At 37.5% G+C, this 21,518-nt stretch overlaps 1 protein-coding gene across 1 annotated transcript in view; it reads left to right on the forward strand.

The window, feature by feature from the left end:
* LOC122797185 (serine-rich adhesin for platelets-like) overlaps positions 1-21,518 on the forward strand; it is an 801,622-nt gene that overhangs the window by 628,429 nt on the left and 151,675 nt on the right. Inside the window, exon 4 of the mRNA XM_044066008.1 lies at positions 6,357-6,439. Within this exon, the coding sequence (XP_043921943.1) occupies positions 6,357-6,439 (83 nt within the window). The remainder of the gene's footprint in view (positions 1-6,356; positions 6,440-21,518) is intronic.

Here is a 21,518-nt window from a genome sequence, read left to right on the forward strand (position 1 = left end):
GGAAATAAATCAAAGTGCCAGCTTGGATACACACTTATAATGTCTTATTGCAAATGAGAATAATTGAAAAACAAAATTTACTGTTTATTCATGTCACTTGTTAGCTTCCAGTAAACACACACACACACACACACACACACACACACACACACACACACACACACACACACACACACACACACACACACACACACACACATAAATATGCACACACAATCATATACAATTGGGTGACCCAGTGGTGCAGTGGTTACCATTGTCACCTCACAGCAAGATGTTCTGTTTGATTCTCACCAGGAGCGCTTCTGTGGAGAGTCTGCATGCCCTCCCTGTGTTCACATGGGTTTCCTCCCACATTCCAAAGACATGCAATCAGAGCATTTCTCCCTGGACCTCCACTGAAAATGGGCTTGGTAAACAAATGTTAAAAAATAAATGCTTTCTATCTGTAAAGCTACAAGTTTCACCTTCAGCCCTTTTTTTTCTCAAACACTTTACAATACAAAGCAATGCATACATTAGTTTTGCTTGAGCTGTAATGCTATCTCTGTCCTGTGTATGTGTTGAACCATTCAAGCCATAACTAGAATCATGTATGATTATGTTAGACATAATAGCCTATTTCACTCACTGCATGTTGTAGAAAGAAAATAAAACAATATTTTAAGGTTCATCTAATATATTTAAATTGTATTACATTAATTATGTTATTGACAATAGGTGTATTAGTGTTTTTATACACTTACTCTCTACTTTTCTAATCAAGAAATCTAGACAAAGCCAAAAATAATGCTGGAAAACAGCCCAAACTCAGGACAACTTTTAAACATTACATTAATTCATTTAAGAAGTTAATAGAACAATGGGTTTTGCATCAACATGTATTTTATGAATAGTAAGACAAAGGAAAGTCTAATGACTGACATTGACTGGCTATAATCCTCAGTGATTCAGCAGAAAATAAAAACTTTTATGAGGGGCAGGGCAAAAATCTGAAGCAATTAATCAGGAACATTCTGCAAAATAAGGGACACTTGAGAAGTATGTTTGCACATGACATACTTTTTGATTACTACATCTCACAACATCTCACAGAAAGAGAAAATAAGGCTTGTCATCTTACAAAACAGCAAGAGTTTGTTATTGTGTGAGGTACCAATGAGAAAGTCTACTGTCAGAAAGGAACTGCAGTTGTGCAGTGTCAGTCATGTTTATAATAGTAATAATAAGATACTAATAAGTGTGGTTCCTCTGAGTGTACTGTAAGACTTCCCACATATACTCTGGCATTCCAAAGGATCTAACTCTGCATTATTGCAAGTCTTTGACAACTCTCTCCATCTGTCCTCTTTCTGTAGAATCCTTTTGGTCTTCTTGTATAATCTAAGCTGCTGGTCTTTCATCAGAAGACTCACTAGTTTACGCATACCAGGAAATTCTTAACAAACAATCCGCTATCTAGTAGTAGTAATGCCCTACACATATACTATTGCACCTGTCTATTAACCTAATAGCACTTCTTATCATTATCATTGTATACAAAAAAACTGAAATGTAGCTCTGTGGAATATAATACCCAGAATCCTTTTATGTATATTTTATATTTTTGTTTCTTTGTTTGTGTCTTGTAAGTGATATTTAATAGTTGCTGTTTTGCATCACATTGTATAGTATTGTACTGTATTGCATGACAGACATATTAGAGTTTTAACTGTGGGGTTTTTCTCAAGAGGTCCCCATTGAAAAAGAACCTGTCTTGTCCCAGTCAGACTTTCCCAATAAACAAATGTTAATAAGTAGTTAAAGAGCTACAGCAGATCTGATAAAGGCATTTGTAGCTGTCTCTGTTCTCCATTCACCAAATTTGTAAATTGCCTAGAAAGCTGAGAGCTCTCCTCACGCAAGTAGAATGGAGACAGCTACAAATGATTTCATCAGATCTGGTGTTTGCGTAGAATGGAGACAGCTACAAATGATTTTATCAGATCTGGTGTTTGCGTAGAATGGAGACAGCTACAAATGATTTTATCAGATCTGGTGTTTGCGTAGAATGGAGACAGCTACAAATGATTTCATCAGATCTGGTGTATGCCTTTAATTACTCCAAAACATGGAGTAGTGTTGTGTAAGATTGTTTGGAATCCCACCCTTATTCCCCAGACTTTTTAAGCTAAGTCTGTAATGGGATAAAATATGTCTCTACGCTGCTTAGTTCAAAAGAAATGCTGTTGCTATTTGGTGGGAATAACAGTGCAGCATCTCGGTTTCTTTATTCCTAAAATAAAACAGTAACCATTTCTTATAATAATTTCTTTAGTACATTTTGCAGTTACACATGCATGAGTTGATTCTCTGACTCTCTGAAATAATTTAGGCTATTTGAATAATTAGTCAAAATGTATAATACTCCCAAGGGAAAATATTCTCTAAGGGCCTTGTGGAACTTTTCTGATCATTCCGGATAAATTCAAAGCACTCATGTGTCATGTTTATCCAACTGCAAATGCAGAGAGACTCACGATTCAGAAAGTGAATTGTAAATTTTAGAGACAAAATGTCACCTTACATTACTGCATTCTAATTTAACAATGTTCCTGAAAACTGTATGTGACAGTGGCTATGGTAATATAGGGCTGCCTTCCACATAAACTGAAACAGAAAAATGTACATCTTTATTGTAGAGACAATAGCTAAGAAAATGTGTACACTCTGAAACTCAAAGTGCATCATGTCATATTGCCAGTTTTATTAATGTTCAGAAATAAAAATTATGCTGAAATTATTTATATATATATATATATATATATATATATATATATATATATATATATATATATATATAGTGTAATTTATTCATTCAATTTCCAGATTTCCAGTGCTTAGGCATGGAGCCAATTATGGATTAGGCACTAGTCTATTAACTTATGCTCCCCCCCCCTCACACACACACACACACACACACACACACACACACACACACACACACACACACACACACACACACGCACGCACACAACACAAAGGCAATTTGGAGGCTTACCAGTTTACTACATGTCTTTGGGAAAGTGGAGGAGGACCCAGAAACCTTAACAAAAATCCCAGATAGGCACACAGAAGACATGCAGTTTCTGCAGAGAATCTCTTAGAAGATATGAAGATAAATATAAAGGAAAAGTACAAAATAAGCAATTTATTGATGACCCAAAAATTGGGAAACAAGGTAAAAGGAATTGAAAGACCACCAAAAAAGAAGAAATAGATACATTTTTTAGAAATATCTATCAAGATCCTGTGGAACATAACAAAGATGCTAAATGGATAGAAGAAGTAAAAGAAAGAATAAGAAGTTTAAATGTACAGGATATGTAATGGGATGAATTAACAGCCAGAGAGATTGAAACAAAGTTAAGAAAAGTCTAAATGGAAAGCCCCAGGCCCAGATGCAGTGCCTAACATTTGGTTAAAAGCATTAACATCCTTGCACGAAGATTTAGCCATGAGTAAGAACTACTGATATGCCCACCCCGAACAAACACCAACCTGGCTAACAACAGGAAAAACAATGCTCCTACTTAAGAGTGAACCTGCAAACTACCCTAAGAATTATAGACCAATAACTTGCCTTCCAATGACATATAAACTATATACGGGAATTAATGCCGACAGAGTTTAGTCATTTAGAAGAAAACTCAATTATGGCAGTAGAACAAAAGGGCAATAAAAGAAAGTCATATGGAACAAAGGATCATCTGATGTTAAATAAAGTCATAGTGGAGAATTGTAAAAAGGGGAAGAATTTAAGTATGACATGGATTGACTACAAAAAAGCATTTGATAGTGTCCCACATTCGTGGATAAAAGAGTGCTTAAAAATGTATAAGATGCATCCTGCACTGACTGACTACATTGCAGTGACCATGAAACAGTGGCAGACCACTTTGCAATTAAACCATGATAAAGGACAAATTATTATTCCAGGGATAAAAATTCAAAGGGGAGATATCCCAGGGTGACTCTTTATCACCGCTGCTATTCTGCCTTGCCCTTAACCCATTAAGCTGTCTACTTACCACCTTAGGCCATGGTTGTAATTTGACTTCTAGAAAACAACAAAGTGTAAAGGCTTCTCATCTTCTCTCTGTCGATGAATTAAAACTGTATAGCTCATTAGCTGAGGAACTGAAAGCACAACTGCAGGTTGTCAAAACATTTTCAGATGATATAAGAATGTCATTTGGTCTTGATAAGTGTGGAAAAGCAACCTTTAAAGCAGGAAAACTGTAGCACCAGAGGAACATTAGTTTGGGACAAGAATGTGATATAAAAGAACTTAAGCAAGAGGTGGGTGTATAAATATTTGGGGACTGACAAAGGATCAACAATAAAACATGAACAAATGTGAATAAAACTTAGTAAGGAGTACTTTAGAAAACTTAAATTAATCCTGTAAACAGCGTTGTCATCTAGGAACAAAATCCAAGCTACAAACTAATTTCCTCTTCCTGTCCTAAATTAGTTTTGGAGCGATTGATTGGCCCCAAAACGTGTTGGACAGATTAGATATTAAAACAAGAAGGATGCTTCATGCTCACCGAATGATTTATAAAAATCACTGCATACCAAGATTATATATTCCTTGTTCTGAAGGAGGGATGGGCCTCCTTGAAATTGATTACATGTATAGAGCTGCAATCATGGGACTCCACACATATCTACTGACCTCACAAGATCCAAACATAGTGAACGTTTTGAAACATGAGGAGAATAAATCTAAGATGACTTCCCTGCTTAGGCTAGCAGAAGCATATCGGCATCAAGCAGGAATGAAAATCAAACCACAAGTAGATAAAAATCAGGCAGCAACTGAATATGCCAAAAAACAAAAGAAAGAATATAAGGTGAAGGACTAGATGAGAAGGCAAGACATGTGGAAAAAGCATAAATATAGCTGCAAGTATAGAAAATTTCTGGAAGAACCTCAAGTTGATCAGGAACGAATGCAGGAATAGTTAAGGAGAGGCAAATTTAAATCAAGAGATGAAAGGTTAATATTGGTGGCCCAAGATAGTGGGCTATGTACACGTTGGTTTACAAAGTCCATTGAACATGTGACTAAGGAAACTTACCCCCTTAGGTTTTATAAAACAGAATTGGAAACAGTCACACACCTCGTTGCTGGTTGCAACATACTAATGGCAGAATGACTGTATACTGAAAGGCATAATAATGTGGTGAGACTATTGCACTGGGGATTGTGCAAACATGATATTGAAGTGGCTGAAAAACACTGGAAATATGAGCCACAAAACATCACAGAAAATGATGAAGTCTACATCACATGGGATCATCCATTACCAACAGCTCACAGGATAGATGCTAGAAAACCAGATATAGTTGTCCAGGAAAAGAAGACAAAAGTAGCATTGATCATTGAAATGGCCACACACAGTGACTACAGTGTCCTGCGTACAGAGAGACACAAAGTCATAAAATATCAGGATATGCAGAAACAAGAGCAATGTGGAAGAAAGATACCCAGACAATTCCAATAGTAGTAGGAGCAATGGGTCTTATAAAAGAGTTTACAAACATATTTAGATATGTTACCAATACATGTAACTCCATACGAATTGCAGAAGGAGTCATTGCTGGGCACATTGCAAGAGCTGTGAATAACACTACTGGCTGACATCAAAGAGTGAAACAATACTAATTTCTTGAACTTTAATTGTACTTTGACTTAGGAATGGGGTCTATTCCCATCACAGTGTTAGAAACCCAAAAGATTTGGAGAAATTAAAAAAAAAGACATGCAATTTCTGCAGAGAATTTCCCACCACCACCAAGAGCCAAATAGGACAACCGAGAGATGTGAGACAATAAGACTAACCACTGCATTACTGGCCTACCCATTTGTTGTTTATAATCACAAATAAAAACAAAGTATCTCCTTTATATCTTACAGGTCTGTGCATGTATTTAAAGATGGCTGAGGATAAGTTAAATGCTTGTATTTTTTTCTGAAAGTGTTTAGAATAAATTGCAGAAGCATGAACAAACACCGTAACGATTTTCAGAAAATGCAACTTGCCATTATATCACAGAACAGGTAACATTACAACTACACAACTATAAATGGTCATTAATTATTCCAGAATCAAATGTTCATTATTATTATTGTAAATTAGTGTTAGAATACAACAAGGAAGTTTATTTTGCAGGATTTACATGACTGTTCTGATAACCTTTTCTTATTTAGAGGTATTTTCCTATATAGTATTGCAATCCTCTCTTGTCATGTGAGAATTCTGTCTTTTTTATATTATTCTTGTTTCTTATTTTTGTGCTTTATTTAGGTTCTCATAATTCTGAAAGTGATGAATCAATCCCAGAGTTAGAAGAACCGGATATTTCAGAAACAAGGACAGCTCATAATCAGGTACAGTAGTGCAAATGATTCTAAGTGTTAGTGATGGATTTTATTGAATACAGGTTCTTACAAAAGTGCTGATATAAACTTTCTCTACTTTCAAGGAAATGTTTTTTTAAATGTGACTTTAAGGCAACGATCAGCTCATGTATATATGTGCATTTTAGAGTATTTAGTTCTGTACCTTATGTTATTGTAGATGTGCTGGACCAGGATAAATGTACTTGTACTTAGTACACCTGGCATCTTAATTTGTGTTGCCTTTTTGATGTGTATTTGTCTGAATTTACAGTTAGTAGCTCAATGTGTCCTTTCTGGAAAAGTAAATAACCAAATAAAAATGGATATCTGCATGGAAACAAGATTCCTTATTTCCTAAACTTCAGATTGTCCTGTTTTCTCATCGCATTGAAGTCATAATCCTTTCTTTCAAATTCTAATTATGACCGATGCAACAAGCAAATGTAGGATATGACCCAGGGGGATACATGGGAGAGGATAAACAGGCCAGAGTCATTAAATTTCTCCTTTCTTTTACAAGTATTTTCTCAGCAGTTGGTAATACGCATAAATAAATGAACACACAAGACACAGATTATATTTGGTTCAAACAAACCTAAGTTACAGACCAGGGTTAAAGATAAGGTCCAGTTTCATTCTCAGCCCAGGAGTACTGCATTGTTAAATGTCTTGCTCAGAGTCACATGGTAAGTAAATGGAGACTGAGGGAATCAAACCTATGGAATGATGTGCATTTGCAATTCATAGCTTTAATCATTGGTGCTAAGTTGCCAGACAACATGTTCATTCAGTATTCATCTTTGATATCAGCCAGGCCTTCTGTTTCTTTCTGCATTCCAAAGACCTGCTAACAGGTAGATCGGGAGTACCAGTTTGGCCATAGATGAGAGTGTAAGATGTGGCAGTGTGCATGCCTTGCAAAGAGCTGGTGTCTCATTCGAAGCTGCTTCCAGAATTGTTCCTCTGTGGCTTGCCACAACAGGCTGTAACCTTGCTCACTTACAGCTTCAACACCAACTTAATTTCTACTTTTATTCACTAAACATATTCCAAAGATAAAAACTAAAATAAAACAAACACAAATTACCAAAAGCAAATAACCAGTGCCTTATATAAATAAGTACTTATTAGATGTATTGTCGCTTTAACCCAGATCAAGGCAAAATGTCTTCAAGGAATATTTTAAAGGCCAAAGCAGAACAGTCCAAACTCACCATGGCAGAGATGTTTTTCTTGTGCTAACCTGAACTGAGAGGTGGTGCTATCTGTTGTTGGTGGTGCTGTCCATTTTTGGCATCCTACTACCCAAACTTACATCCTATGCCAAAAGTTCTTAAACTGATGGTTGCTGGGTTGGGGTTGGTTATGTGGATACAGCCTGGGAAGCCTACCTCCAGACAATTATGTAGCACTACATGACAACATACAGCAAACATCTTGCTAGTCTTGTCATGAGTACACAGCAATACCCCTGCTGAGAAGCCATTGCAACATATGTAGACAGTGCATAGTCTGTTCCCACAATGCATCAGACATTACCACAAAAACATAAGTAGAAAAGTGTCAGATTGATTATCCATCATCATTTGCACAAGTAACAGCTACCACACCATGAAACAGCACCTCGCTACAGGCAGTATAGGCCATGTTATTATTCTACCTTGTTAAACTCAACTGTGTGACCGTCAGTCTCATAAAGATGCAGAAGATTTCCAGCATGTTTTTTGGCTATATATATATATATATATATATATATATATATATATATATATATATTGACCAATGTGTACCTACTGTTGCACTGGGAAGCCTTCTATATTGCCCATCTTATAATCAAAAGGATAGCGTCTCAGTCTGGAGATGTCATTGTCCCACTTGCTCAGCCACCGTCATGCCAATCATTGAGTATAATTCCCCCTTTGGATATGTACCTGTCCAGACATACGCAACAACTAGAGTGCCCACAGAGGTTCCTCACAAAGACAATACAAGGACTAAACCACGTAACCTACAGAGGCTGCCTCAAAGCTTTATTGCTATACTCGGTCTCTTATAAAGTATTAAGAGGTGATCTGTGACTGGCCTATAAGGCACCTTCTGACCCAGTGCTAATGGACTTACTGCACATGCAGATGGTATCTGAAATACTTGATCCAGGGACTTTAACCTGTTCTGCTACAAAAACAAAATGGTTTGAAGGGGCAGGTAAATTTCCCAGAGGATACCATTACTCTGGATCAGACTCACCACACTCATAAAACAAAGCTCCTTCCTGTCCCTATTTAAACACAACTTATATCAAAGGTTGGACTAAGGAAACTTACCCCAGGATTGCCCCCTGTGCTACTAATGGATAGATGCAATGCAGTATAAATCCCCCATCCTGCAGCAGAATCCTCCTTCATTACTCTCTGGTATGACCCCAGGTGATTTAACTTTTTATTACTTTTTCCAATAAAAGCTAACTTTATTATCACTGGAGAGCAAGTTCTGATCCTGTATATTGTGACTACTTTTACCTTCTGTATTTTCTGTTTAATAAAGATCTTATCCAAGCTAGTATGTAAGTGAGCATGGAGGAGGGCTTCACTGATACCATTTATGTTTTCTGACGACAGCACAACAAAGCCATTTTCATGGTACCATCTTGGATGTATGAAAGGAATGTTAAATACCAGTGCTAGATGAATACCCGGAGTAGAAATAAGTAAGGGATGGCATAGGGAATGCTATATTTAAATGAGTTTAATATGAGGTGATACTACATCTCCAATAGAAAATGCAGCTGTTTCAATTAGTAATAGGAAATAACTGGATTGACGATTACATCTTGGTCTGTAGTTTCCAGAATCTGTTGAAGGTCCTCCCTTATGAATGGGGATGACCATTGTAGTCCTCCATTCACATAGCACAAAACCAGTTTTAAGACTATAATCGAATAATGACTCCAAGGGTCTTGGCAATTCATATTTTAGACTATTCAGGAGGAAGTGTTCTCAGCTTTAGTGAGTGCAGCCAGTATATGCTCCCTAGTTATAGCTGTAGGGGTTATGTTTGAGGGTATTTTTGAGGTGATGGTTGGGGATGAGAGGGGGGGTAAAGCTGGAACTGAATTTGTCTGCTAAGAGGTTTGCTATATCGGTAGGCTCAGTGAATGTGGCACCATTAACCACCAATTCAACCCACTGCTGTGTGCTGCCTTGAGGTTTTTGACATAGCTGTAGAAAGTCTTATAGTTGTCTTTCACCCGGGAGGTTATCTTAATCTCAGTGCTGGCTTTGCTTGACCTAATTAGCCCTCTTAGTTGTCTATTTAATTTGATAAGAACATTTCTTTTTTTTTATGGGAATTACCCTTCCTGATTTTTGCCATATTTGTTTTTTTCCTTTTTGTTGTTTACCCTGCTTAATTTAGGATACCACCAGGGTGCTTTATTTCTAGGGCTAGACCTGGGCATACTTCTGGTAGGTACAACAGCCTCTATGCAGCCATTGACATGGTTATAAAAACTTTCTGAGAGCAATTCATAAGCTGCTGTATTCTCTGGGTTTGGGGGGCATTGAATTTTGACACTCCATCACTTAATAAAAGGTAGTTTGCCTTGGAATAGTGCCTAACTGTCACTATTGAGTTGTTTTTGATTTTGAAGGAGACAGCTTTATTGTCGGACCTAACCAAGGAGGATGAGACATGGGGGATCCAGTATGTTGTAACTTCTAGTGGGTTTATTCATCATTTTGTTAAGGGTGAATAAACCAGTAGATTTGAAGCTGTGTAGGATTCCCAGTCTATAGATGGGTAATTAAAGTCTCCCATGAGTAGGGTGTTAGGTTGGATGGTAAGTTTCTCCATTAGGTCCAAGTATTCATTGTGAGCTTCTTGGGTCATGAAAGCTGACCTATACCTGGACATGGTACAGGATTTGGTTTATGGTGATCTGCATGTGGACAAACTCCAGCACGTCATCCTGTTTGACCACCTTACAGATATGCTTGTTATTGATGTATATTGAGACATGCCTCCTTTAGCCCTGTTCTGTGCAGCTACTGGCCTAAAAGTGTGGAAAGTACTGAAACTTTGCACTGTCAGGGTACTCTCTGCCGCTTTAAACCATGGCTTGGTAACTGCACAGATATCTATATTCTTGAGTGTGAGGAGGGCTTGGCGGGAGTGTAGTTTTTTTGTTTAGGCCCTTAGCACTAAGCAGTAACACCCTGAGGTTCAGTTGAGTTTTGCTATGTCAGTAGGTTTGTCAATTCGGCACTGCCTAAAAAAGGCACTATGGCAGGGACAAAGTCTTAGCCAGTATTTGAAAGCCTAGATGGGAAGAGGAGGAGACAATTCTTGACAAAGTCCCCTATGATTCGAGTCCTGGAAAGTGTGTTTGCTTGCCTTAGGGGCTTGTTGTTTGAGAGTGACAGTATGTGTGGTGTTAGGTGTTGTTTTTCTGAGTGCCTTTGGGCTTGCTGAGGCATAGATTTGACAATGTGTGATCTAGGCAATCTTTTTGCTCATGAGGATTGCTTTTAAGTGCCTCAGCATATGTTAGTCTGTGTGTGTGTGTGTGTGTGTGTGTGTGTGTGTGTGTGTGTGTGTGTGTGTGTGTGTGTGTGTGTGTGTTTATTGTGTACTATGTGAGTGTGCATGGTTTTGACAACCTGATGTGCACTTGTATATGAGAGTTTAGCCTCCAGTGTCATTGTGTAAGTACACGTCTGTGTCTGCTTCTTTAAGGATTAAGTGGGTGTCATTTAACATGAGACAGTTGCTACATTGTTTCAAGATGCCATTATCTACCAAGCTGACTACAGACATGTTAGGAAATTGCATATCCATATGGTCCAGTCCTTTGATTTGTGAACTACAAGGGGGTGGTATATTGGGGTTAGAAGGCTATTAAGGTTGCTTTATCAGAGCAGATTATGCTAAACAGTACTAATTTCTACTAAATGTAGTGCTTACACAACACTGAATTCAAATAAATCTGTAGGTATTGCCACTTGACTTTCAACAAACTGCTCTAAGCTTGCTGTCGCACAAAGTATTTGCGTTATATTGCTGTTTACAGAGTACAGTTTTATGAACCATTCTTTCTAGGTGTTTGCTACTGTACAGGACACGGCTAGCCTAAGCAAATGTGCAAAACTTCTAGTGGCACAGAAAAACTAGCCAGTGAAATGACTACATTATGAATCCTTTTCTGTATTTCTCAACTCACATAGACTAGGCAGTGACCTTCTGCCACAAGATGAATAAACCTAGTCCTCCTAATGTGAAAAACACAGTAGAAGAGACCCACACGTGCAATGCTACCACAGACAACTTAAAGAACTATCTGGAAATCCCTTGCTGAATGCAATTTAAAGACAGTCTTATAGCAGTAACATTGCATGGAAGATCCTTTTTTTTAAAAAATCAGTGAAATGCACACATAAAAGCAGGAACCATTAGTGATCAGTCACAATAAAGTGTGATTTAGCAATCAAAGGAACTTAACCTGGCCTGGATGGCACTGGGCACAAGTCAAACAGTAATTGAATGCTTTCTAAGATGCCAAGCTGTGCTGAGCTCCTGGAAACTGAGCAGGAGGTAATATGTAGTAAAGGAGGTTTATTCAAGAGCAATACTGGTTTGCTGGGTAGGTACTCAGTATCATGGATCTCTTGAAAACAACACGTAGATAGAGTACATACACAGTTTACGCAACAGTCCACAGCAATGAAAGAGGGAAGGGGGGGAGGTACTTTGGAAATCAGATTTTCATAAGGGGTGGAGGCTATAGACACAGCCTTATTATAAAACACCACTAGAAATAAGACTAGCTAGCGAGGCATACAATCAAATAAAGGCAATACTGGATCTCTTTCAGAAACTTTAGCTTAATATGTTAGTGGTGGATGGGACAGACACAGAATACAAGTTTATGCAGATAATAACACAGAAAAACAGTCTTAGCCTAATGGCACGTTACTCTAAAGTGTATTAAACTACCCTAGCCTTTAGTTTGCTGAAATATCTAAGATGATTCTAACATATTTGTTGTTGCTAGGGAGCAAAATATTCAATCCTTCAGGTAAGCAGAAACCCAGCAATGGAACCCTGTCTAAAACCCAGGAAGCCTGGTTTAAATTGTCAGACCTGCTTCATAAGAAAACAGCTATGGGGACAGAAAATAAATGGCATTTTATTGGCTTCTCTTTCTCAGGGGAATGGGAGAGAACTCTGGTTGGTACTGCAGAAATATCAATGAAGATTAAGGTGAGGAGGTAAGGCACTTACCAAAATGCTGGGGACACACCAGCTGATACCCGTTATTTTCCATGTTTGATGTAACTGCATGTCACATGCATATGGGTCCAGTTGGGGGTGGGTGTAAAACAAACATGTCTCAATGGAAGCAGAATGCTGGGATGTCTTGAATACTGATTTTGGTGCAGGGTGAAGACAGTATCTGGATCCTCGTGATTGAGGAGGGACACCAGGAGCAACTGACAGTCAGCTCTGGGGGGGGGAGCAAAGATATTTAAAAAAGGTCAGTACCCCAAGTGCTGTTCATTACATCTAGTAGTAATCTAACCATCGCAATGCCTTATCTCCTGAATGGTTAGTGACTACATGGCATGTGGAACAAGGATGCTAACAGGCTGAGTGGAATAAACATAACAAAGGAACCTCACTGAGTGTAGATTTTTATTCTGTTTTTGTGTCTATTGAAAAGAACCCAGATCCAGAGTACAAAAGTAATTACAGGGAAATAGATGATGCATAGTTGGCTAAATTATAGAAAAAAAAATGATGCACTCATCAAGGAAAGGTGACACTCTGAACACAGTCCTTACTAATGTAGAACAGGTAATACGACAGAGGTAAAAGAAGCACCTGGTGTACTGAGCACACTGTGGTGCAGATTGGGAGGGAAGGTACCCCAGCCAAGTCTGGGACAAATCTGTGAATCTTCTATCACAGAGACAAGGATTCGCCAGTGTGCCCCAAACACACACCATCTCTCAAGGATGAGCCTGGTAATGGCAGGAGATGCTTAGCAGAGAAAACCTCCACCCTCCCATGTAGTAGGAAACCCTACCAATTCCACAAATTAAATAAAGTGTGATGTCAGGTCATAGCACCTCAGGTTAAGTTATATTTAGTTAGGGAGCCCTTTCACTTTCAGATCAGTTTTGTGAGGCACTCCCTCAGTGAAAGAGGATTCATCGAGTCTGATCTCAACAGATCAGGTTATTCCTCTCATTATACCACCAAACTGAACAAACTAGTAAGAATAAAAAGATCCGTGACTCGATAAAACGACAGCTTTATTGTAAATGTAGAATCACTGACTTAGCGCTTTCACCCATAACATTGGACTTCTTCAGAGTCAGTTACACTCAAAAAAATCAGGACTTTTATAGTCCTAAACAGGCAATCAGCTCATATAAAAAACATCCATTAAAATCAATTATCCAGTTAGCCATTTAACCCAACCCCCTGCTGCAAAGGAAAAAAACAGCACAAGAAATACTATGATAAAACCACATATTCAAACAGGAAAAATAGTTGTAATAAACTGTTTCATATAAACCCCTTTGGTGAATACTTTGTCCAAGGAAAGTTAAAAGAAAGTTAAACATATAATCATCTGTTAAATAAACTGGGATTTGTGTTTCAATACACTTGCAATAGAAATGTTTTCATTAACGCCTGGTGTTTTTGTTGCATCTAGGTGCAACTGCCATAGACATTCTCTCATCTCTAGTAAGGTTTTTAACATCACCTCCCATGTCTTTTTTGGGCACCCTGTCAATGACAAAAAATATAAACTTTTTGTAATTGCTACACTTCTTACTGTGGTTAAATAAAGCACTTGTAGGCTTCTTGTTTTTTATGTCTCTGTTGTGTTCCAAAATACGTAGCCTTAATTTACTTGTGGTCATTCCTACGTAAAATGCCTGACATGATAGACAGGTGGCTACATATACTACCATGTCAGTATTGCAATCACAGTACCCTGGGCAGTTTAATGTTCTTTTGTAACTGTTTATGTGTACATAAGGTCCATCATTAATAAACTTGCAAATACTGCATGTACCACACTTACCCATCCATGAGATGTTACTATTAGTTGTCCCTACACCTCTTTCCAACAGCTCTTTCAAGTTGCAACCCCTACTGTTAATGAATCTCGGGCTTGGACCCAATACTTCTTTTAAGTCTGAAGGAAATACACTGTCTCATACTGTCTGGATAATGTTCTTAATTTTCATACCTGAACAGTTATACTCCAGCACAATTGCCATAGAGTTATTAGTAGTAAGTCTATTAATTTCAGTGATATTAGATGAACCAACAGAGAGAGAGAGCTAGTGTGTTCATTCCACCGCACAATCCAACAGTTATGGTATTTGAATGGTTGTGTGAAGCCCAGATTAGGAGATGTCTGCAATATGAAAAATGTCTAACGACAATTTAGCCAGTGTTGAAAAATTTTGTTTGAGACAGCTCACACACACCAGCCAGAACAGAGTTATCAAACCAGACAAGGGTGGGGGTGGGGGGTAGTCATCATGACTAACACAGACTATGCCTGTAAAATGCAAGTACTATTAAATGATGCGGAAACTTATGAGAGGGTTTCTAGGTTTGATGTACACAGGGCCTATGCCAAAACTGATTGGCAGTTATGTGAATTTATGTGTGATAGGATCATTTCTAATGAGGAGTTTAAATGTCTTACAGTGGAGAACCCCATTATTCCCTCTATTTTTGGTATCCCCAAAATTCATAAAAATTTAAGTTTTCCACCATTTAGGCCCATTGTAGCTGCTAAGGGCTCCAAAACTGAACCACTAGCGTCATATATAGACATCACTTGTAAGAATGTGTTGAATAATGTTCCGCACATTTTAACGGACTCTTGGCATTGCCTTGATAATATCAGGAATTTAAATTGTGGTGATGACTTTTGGTTTGTGACTGTAGATGTAGTCAACTTATTTTTGGTGATCCCCCACCATATTGGAAATGATAGCTTTAACAACAGTTTGGCTAAGTACAGTGATTTACACCATGTAAAAAGAGGCCTGCTTGTGGATTTGTTAGAATTGTTATCCAATAATTTCATCTTGTTTGATGGGGAATACTACAAGCAAACGAATAGGGTTGTGATGGGTGCCAGATGTGCACCCATCTATACTAACCTGGTGTTGGCAGAATGGGAACAGCAGCACATGTTTAATTCTGTCTATATTTCAAAGATCATGACATACTTAAGGTACCTAGATGACATACTGATTTTGTGAAGTGATGAAAACAAGAGTTGAAAGATTTTACTGGTTATTTGAGTAACACAACCACTTTTCTAAAATTTACAAGTTAAATGGACAGAGATAGGATTGAATTTTTGGATATTCTTTTGTACAAAGAGAATGGCCATATACATTTGAACATTTACTGTAAAAAGCATACAGCAACTCTTTTTTACATTATGAGAGTTGCTGCCCTCAGTTTCAAAAGAAAAATGTGGTGAAGGGTCAAATGATTTGATTGCCGGCTTATTAGTCAGGATGACTGTTTTAAATTTGAACTGCTAAACCTTATTGACATGTTCACAAATAGAGGGTATCCGATGGATTTACTGACTAAAGTTAAGTAAGGATGTCGAAATGAGAAGAAACAGTAATTTTAGACCTATTCTCTTGGATTCAAGTAGAAGTGTTGATTCATCTATTACCATTGAGATTAATACACTTACTACTAACAACTCTATGGCAATGGTGCTGGAGTATAACGATTCAGGTATGAAAATTAAGAACATTATCCAGACAGTATGGGACAGTGTATTTCCTTCAGACTTAATAGACGTATTGTGTTCAAGTCTGAGATTCATTAACAGAAGGGGTTCCAACTTGAAAGAGCTGTTGGAAAGAGGTGTAGGGACAACTAATAGTAACATCTCATGGATAGGTAAGTGTGGTACATGCAGTATTTGCAAGTTTATTAATGATGGACCTTATGTACACAAAGACAGTTACAAAAGAACACTAAACTGCCCAGGGTACTGTAATTGCAATACTGACATGGTAGTATATGTAGCCACCTGTCTATCATGTCCAGGTATTTTATGTAGGAATGACCACATGTAAGTTAAGGCTATGTATTTTGGAACACAACAGAAACATAAAAAACAAGAAGCCTACAAGTGCTTTATTTAACCACAGCAAGAAGTGTGGCAACTACAAAAAGTTTATATTTTTTGTCATTGACAGGGTGCCCAAAAAAGACATGGGAGGTGATGTTAAAACCTTACTAGAGATGAAAGAATGTCTATGGCAGTTGCACCTGGATGCAACAAAAACACCAGGCATTAATGAAAACATTTCTATTGCAAGTGTATTGAAATACAAATCCCATTTTATTTAACAGATGACTTTATGTTTAACTTTCTTTTAACTTTCCTTGGACAAAGTATTCACCAGAGGGTTTAGATGAAACAGTTTATTACAACTATTTTTTTCTGTTTTAAAATGTGGTTTTATCATAGTATTTCTTGTGCTGTTTTTTTTTTCCTTTGCAGCAGGGGTTAAATGGTTAACTGGATAATTGATTTTAATGGATGTTTTTATATTGGCTGATTGCCTGTTTAGGACCCAATGTTATGGGTGAAAGCGCCAAGTCAGTGATTCTACATGTATAATAAAGCTGTGGTTTTATCGAGTCACGGATCTTTTTATTCTTACTAGTATTCCTTTCATTATCCCTGGAGTTCTGAGGGAAAAATGTAACAAAATGAGATGTCTGCCATTACAGGAAGGCAGATATAAAGTTATTAGGAAATACAGATGTGTTGTGTGCATGGCTGGCAAGAACTTACCCCACTGAAGCCATTGTTGAGCTGATTGAAGAAGGGAGTAAATAAATGAATTAAGTGTTATACTGGGAGAAGAAGGAACCATGGAATACCAAGATAACCAGCATGGGTAAAAGAAATGTATGAACAAAGTTAGGCTAATTGTATGGGGCATTGAGTTAAGGCAATAAGCTAAAAGGAGCAATATCTCGCTTACTGGGTCTAGTTCTTGCCACATCTGTCAACTGGGTGACTGATAAATCATTCCACCAGCTCAATGCTTTCACATCACCCCTAGGAAGAAGTACTTGTGTCTAATGGTCCTTAAGTAGCTGGAAGAAATAAAGAATAAATTAAATGAAAAGAGCACGGCACAGACAAAAATAAGAGGTTGACAAGTGGAGTGAAAAAAAAAGCATATAAGGTAGCTGTATTAAAGGTAGCAACAATAAATTAAGCTAAGTTAGAAACAGACAACGAGATGGACACAGTGATGGGGGTTTCACAATATATAAGAAATACGGTTTACTACTGGCATGCCAAAACTGCATCGGTCAACCATTTAAAATGTCGACTCTAAATGTGGAATTTGGCATGCCGAAAAGTAAACAAATCCGAAAATGAATACATCGACAACCATGGTTCGATGTATTCGACATAGCAGGAGGTGACATCATACACCTCCTGCTATGAACATTAACATATCATTAGACTTTACAGTCAATGGTAAGTTAATTCTACTGTTTTGCAGGGGGGGGGGCTATACACCCCTGCACCCCCCACACCCCCAGCACATTAAATATACCAACTCCAAGATCGTACTTCAGTGAGGAAATGGGCTAATTCCCTGTTCATCACTGAACCGCAATCTCCCTGCACAGTGTGGAACCCAAATGCTCGACTGACACTACCCATTCACTGTAGTGTAGTCGATCGATTTGGGTTCGACAATCTGCCCACTTGGAAACTGCAAGTCGACCATATGCCGGTCGACTGATGCAGTTTCCAAGTTTTAATTGTAAACCAAGAAATACTTGTGATTCTGGGATACTGATCAAGGAGGAAGGAACTCAGAAAATTCTAGATAAATTGAAAATTACTGAATTAGTCCTTTGTATCAGTATTTAATATTCCATTAGGCAAGTGGGTTGATACATTAGCGTGATTGCTCTGGCCCCACTTCAAAGTCTGTTAAGGGGATAGCCAGTTCCAGTGGTGTAGAGAGATAAAGCCTTGACTACGGCTCAGGTGACTCAGATTCAGTTAGTGTCCTCAGTGCTTGACAGTGCTGGTAGGGAAGAATGGACATGACCATCCTGGGTGGAGGGCAGGGTGGAGCAGGAATATACAATCTGAATTCTTTAGAGGTGGGATGGCATTGCAGTGGACATCTTGGGGGGGTGCTAAAGGCTCACCAATCTTCCCCTTGGTGGTGGCCCTCATTAGCAAGAGCATGGGAACATGCAGTCAAAGGGGGAGAACATTGTGAGCCCCTACAGTGATTTGGGTGGTTCTTGCACTCCACCAAAGGTGGGGTTATGGACTTCTACAAAAAATGCTGTCATTGCCAGGATGATGACAAGAGCATAAAATTATTAATGCCTGCCTGAATGATGACCCATCTCGATGGCTCTCACTTGAGTGGATCTAGGGATTCTCCACTGCTTGGGAGGAAATTAGTTTGAGTCTGATAGGATGTTTAATGGTTATCAGGCAGAAGGGGAAAAGCATCTAGAAAAAAATGATAAGACAGTGAAGCTTCCTGCTTGTGAGGTAATCGATTGCAAATGGCCCTTCTTTGCCTGGCCTGACATTTTAAAATGCCACATATTTGAATCTAGTTAGAATACTAGAGAATCTGTTTTAGTGATGTTAGTTGGTGTAAAATGTAAGGGGCTTTGCTGAATTTAGACTGTTGCCCAAAAGGAACTGTATGGAAGATGAGGGCTAATGCACGGAAGCCTTGTAAGGGTTGGGGGTGACATAAACATGATTATAATCTTCACCACTGGTCTGGTGGTTTGTGTTCTGTGTTTGTATGACTGCATTTTGTTAAGGTTTAACTAAGCTAAAAAAAATGAAGTAACAAAAGTAATCTGAAGTATTCTTGAGGCCACTATTGCTGCGTAGAAATGCTTTCAGGTTTCTTTGTGTAACCACAAACAACAAATAACTCAGACCAATAAACAAAAAAGCAAAGGACTGAAAGAGTAGGACCACTCAAATATGATTTATTTAGAGCTTTTGTCCCCAAGTATGAGACTTCATCAGAATTTATTTATTTTATTTATTTATTTGACATTTGTTAACCAGGTTAGTCTGGCTGGGCAGATCCCTTTTTCAGCAGAGATCCGAGGAGAAAAGCTCCAAGTATAATATCACTTAAACATTAATTAACATAGATAGTTTTTACAACAGAAAAAAAAAAACAAATGCAGGCAACCACTTTATATATACTCTAGTTAAGCCATCTGATTGGATGACCATTGGTTATCCAATCAGATGGCTTAGGTGGAGTGTATATAAAGTGGTTGCCTGCATTTGTTTTTTATTCTGATGAAGTCTTGCATACTTGGGGACTAAAGTACTAAATAAATCATATTTCAGTGGTCCTAGTCTCAGTTCAGTCCTTTGCTTTTTTGTTTTTAGGTTTCTTTGTGTGCTACCTTATCACTGAGTGAATGCAGCCTTGTATTAAGCCCCTATCTAATGAGAGTAACAAGGGTCCTTATTTAAAATGTAAGGACTGTAATTGTGATCCCCAACACAACAAAAGTAAGCCATGATTTATTTTCCAAAGCAGAGAATTCTGAACTCACTGTAACAAGATTAATAAGGGGGCTTCTACCCCTGGACCCCTGACATGAACAGCTGTGCCCCTACACCCCTACTAACTATATAGTCTAACATGGAGGTTGCTGTACCTATGAAGAGGGTGAATGATTTAAAATAATACATCCTACAAAAAACAAGTAATCTCCGTGGTATCCCTGAAGTCTCAAAACAACCCACTAAAGTGTAGTGGGTCTAAAAACAAAACAGTGTAAGAAACTTTTCTGTGTGGAAGATTTTCAGTCCATATATTTCTAGTTAATCACTGTATATTAATCAGATCAGACAATAGTAGTAGAAGTAGCGAACGTAAACTCGTCAAGTCAAAAAGTAATAATAGAAAATATATAATTCTACAGCATTACTAAGTATTCAAAAGTAATCCAAGCAAGGCAGGCAGTCTGTTTCAGTCAAAATCCTTTAGTAAGTACACAGACAAGCGATCCAAGTAAAACAAAAATAGAGTAATAATTTCCTCACAAGCTTTCTAAATATATATATACTTTTTATCAGGCATGGGAGTGGTTTATTGTGCTGTAAAACAAAGTGTTATTGGTACACATGTTAAATTCACATCCCTTCCCCCATCAGTGTGACATTCGAGCTGGTTCTGCCCTACCTAGTAGCTGTCATAATAATATATAGCCCTAATGTACTTTAATGGCACATCTTATTTAACCAAATTATTAAGTCTGTGATTTTATACAAGGTAATATACTACATGGCTGGAAATATATCAACCTTAGTTCATTTTGCGATCAAAATTTATATATAAATATACACATATACATTTTGCATGTAAAAATCAGTTTCAATTTTCATAACCTATTGTTAACAAAGATCGCTTTCATCCTTCTAGACTTCTTCAGGTCTGTGTACAAGAACCCAAAAAACCTATATAATTGTATAATTAGTTAGTATTGTTATTACCATCATTTTGAATAAAGTGGAAAAAAGAGAACCAGAAAAAAAAATATATGTATGATGATGGAAACAAAATATACACTTAAATTTCAAATGATTAAAAATGGTATTTAAAACCACTTTGTAGAAAAAAATAAAATAACAACTAATCATGTAAACAATGTGGCAAATTTTATTTTTTTCTACAAAGAGGTTTTAAATACCATTTTAAATCATTTGAAATTTAAGTGTATATTTTGTTTCCATCATCATACATATATTTTTTTTTTCTGGTTCTCTTTTTTCCACTTTATTCAAAATGATGGTAATAACAATACTAACTAATTATACAATTATATAGGTTTTTAGGGTTCTTGTACACAGACCTGAAGAAGTCTAGAAGGACGAAAGCGATCTTTGTTAACAATAGGTTATGAAAATTGAAACTGATTTTTACATGCAAAATGTATATGTGTATATTTATATATA

This window comes from Protopterus annectens, chromosome 3.part0, assembly GCF_019279795.1.
Source record: "Protopterus annectens isolate FY-2018-M chromosome 3.part0, PAN1.0, whole genome shotgun sequence".
In the NCBI taxonomy this organism is placed as follows: Eukaryota; Metazoa; Chordata; order Ceratodontiformes; family Protopteridae; genus Protopterus; species Protopterus annectens.